The following is a 1244-nucleotide window of genomic DNA, read 5'->3' as shown; positions in this document are numbered from 1 at the left end:
TGCCAGGCCTGTGAAAGTCTCCATCGTTGGTATTCGCCACGTTATTGGAAATTTTTATTCCAAATTTCGCGAAAATGGTTTATAACATTCCCTGCAAGTTCGTCGTTCAAAACTGGTGCTGAATCAATGTTTTAGAGCCTCCCATCAGAGCCATTAATAATAATAATAATAATAATAATTTGCCGCAAATATAGTAATAATTAAAAAAAATACTTAGACCTACTCCCAGAGCTACTCATAGGAGCTAAAAACTAATTTATTTTAGTTCTCAAATATGCATATTCTTTATGTTGATTTATTAATTAAATTTTTGCTACAAGGTATTTTACAACATTTGTTATTTTGTTTTTTCTTTAATTTTATAATTGAGGGCCATTTTTTATTTCTTGATTCAATTCTTGCTTATACAGTATTTAAATATTTGAAGATTAAAAAAAATATATATCATTTCTATTACCAAATTTTTCATTGGGGCCATTTCTACCTACCTGTCATTTTTACCGGGGCCATTTTTTCTGGGGCCATTTTTTCCGGGGCCATTTTTTCTGGGGCCATTTTTTCCGGGGCCATTCTTACCTACATTCAATTAAAGTATAATGTCTATGGCGAGTTAAATAAATATAATAGTCAAAATGAATCTATATTATGAAAAAGTATAATGAAAATGAGTGTGGCATAGCTACATCAGGAAGATAGGAAATAGATAAACTACACTTTATAATAAAACCAGTCAAGATAAAAATACATGTGAATGTGATAAATTAATTAAATAAAAAGATAGGCAAAAATACATAAATCAATAAAAGTATGTCAAGGTCTAAATCGCAAATAGGTATGAGTGATCGAAAGCAAAAACCCAAAAATAACAATGAAAATCAAACATTAGTCGGGGTATGACAAAAATAAACAACATGTGTAAAATAATGTAATAATATAATAAGTGGTGATCAAAAAGAAAGGGTAAAAACGGTAACCGAAAAATGATGTTAGTGGTGGCTGAATGTGTAATCGCTAATGATGCCGAGATCTTTATTAAGGCCAAAGAGGTGGGTTTTGTATTTGAGAATATATTTGAGTTCATTTATGTTTCTGTCTGTATGAGACTTACCAATAAAGTGTTTCTAATGATGTCTCAAATTATGTCAAAGTGTCCGGCGTTTATGTTAACAACTGCAGTGTTATTTTATACAATCGAGACATACGTAGAACTTCATCGACTAAATCGATCAGATATGAATATATAT

At 30.2% G+C, this 1244-nt stretch overlaps 1 protein-coding gene across 1 annotated transcript in view; it reads left to right on the top strand.

The window, feature by feature from the left end:
- Window positions 1-980: 980 nt before the first annotated feature.
- Window positions 981-1244, top strand: part of LOC117109173 (tetraspanin-17-like) — a 17048-nt gene continuing 16784 nt past the window's right edge. Inside the window, exon 1 of the mRNA XM_033251422.1 lies at window positions 981-1046. Coding sequence (XP_033107313.1) covers window positions 981-1046 — 66 coding nt within the window. The remainder of the gene's footprint in view (window positions 1047-1244) is intronic.

The sequence above is a fragment of the Anneissia japonica genome, unplaced genomic scaffold (assembly GCF_011630105.1).
Source record: "Anneissia japonica isolate Jap-2015-1 unplaced genomic scaffold, ASM1163010v1 scaffold5663_len77241_cov168, whole genome shotgun sequence".
Lineage (NCBI taxonomy): Eukaryota > Metazoa > Echinodermata > Crinoidea > Comatulida > Comatulidae > Anneissia > Anneissia japonica.
Note: the sequence above shows the minus strand (reverse complement) of the source record. Positions and strands in the feature narration are given on the sequence as shown.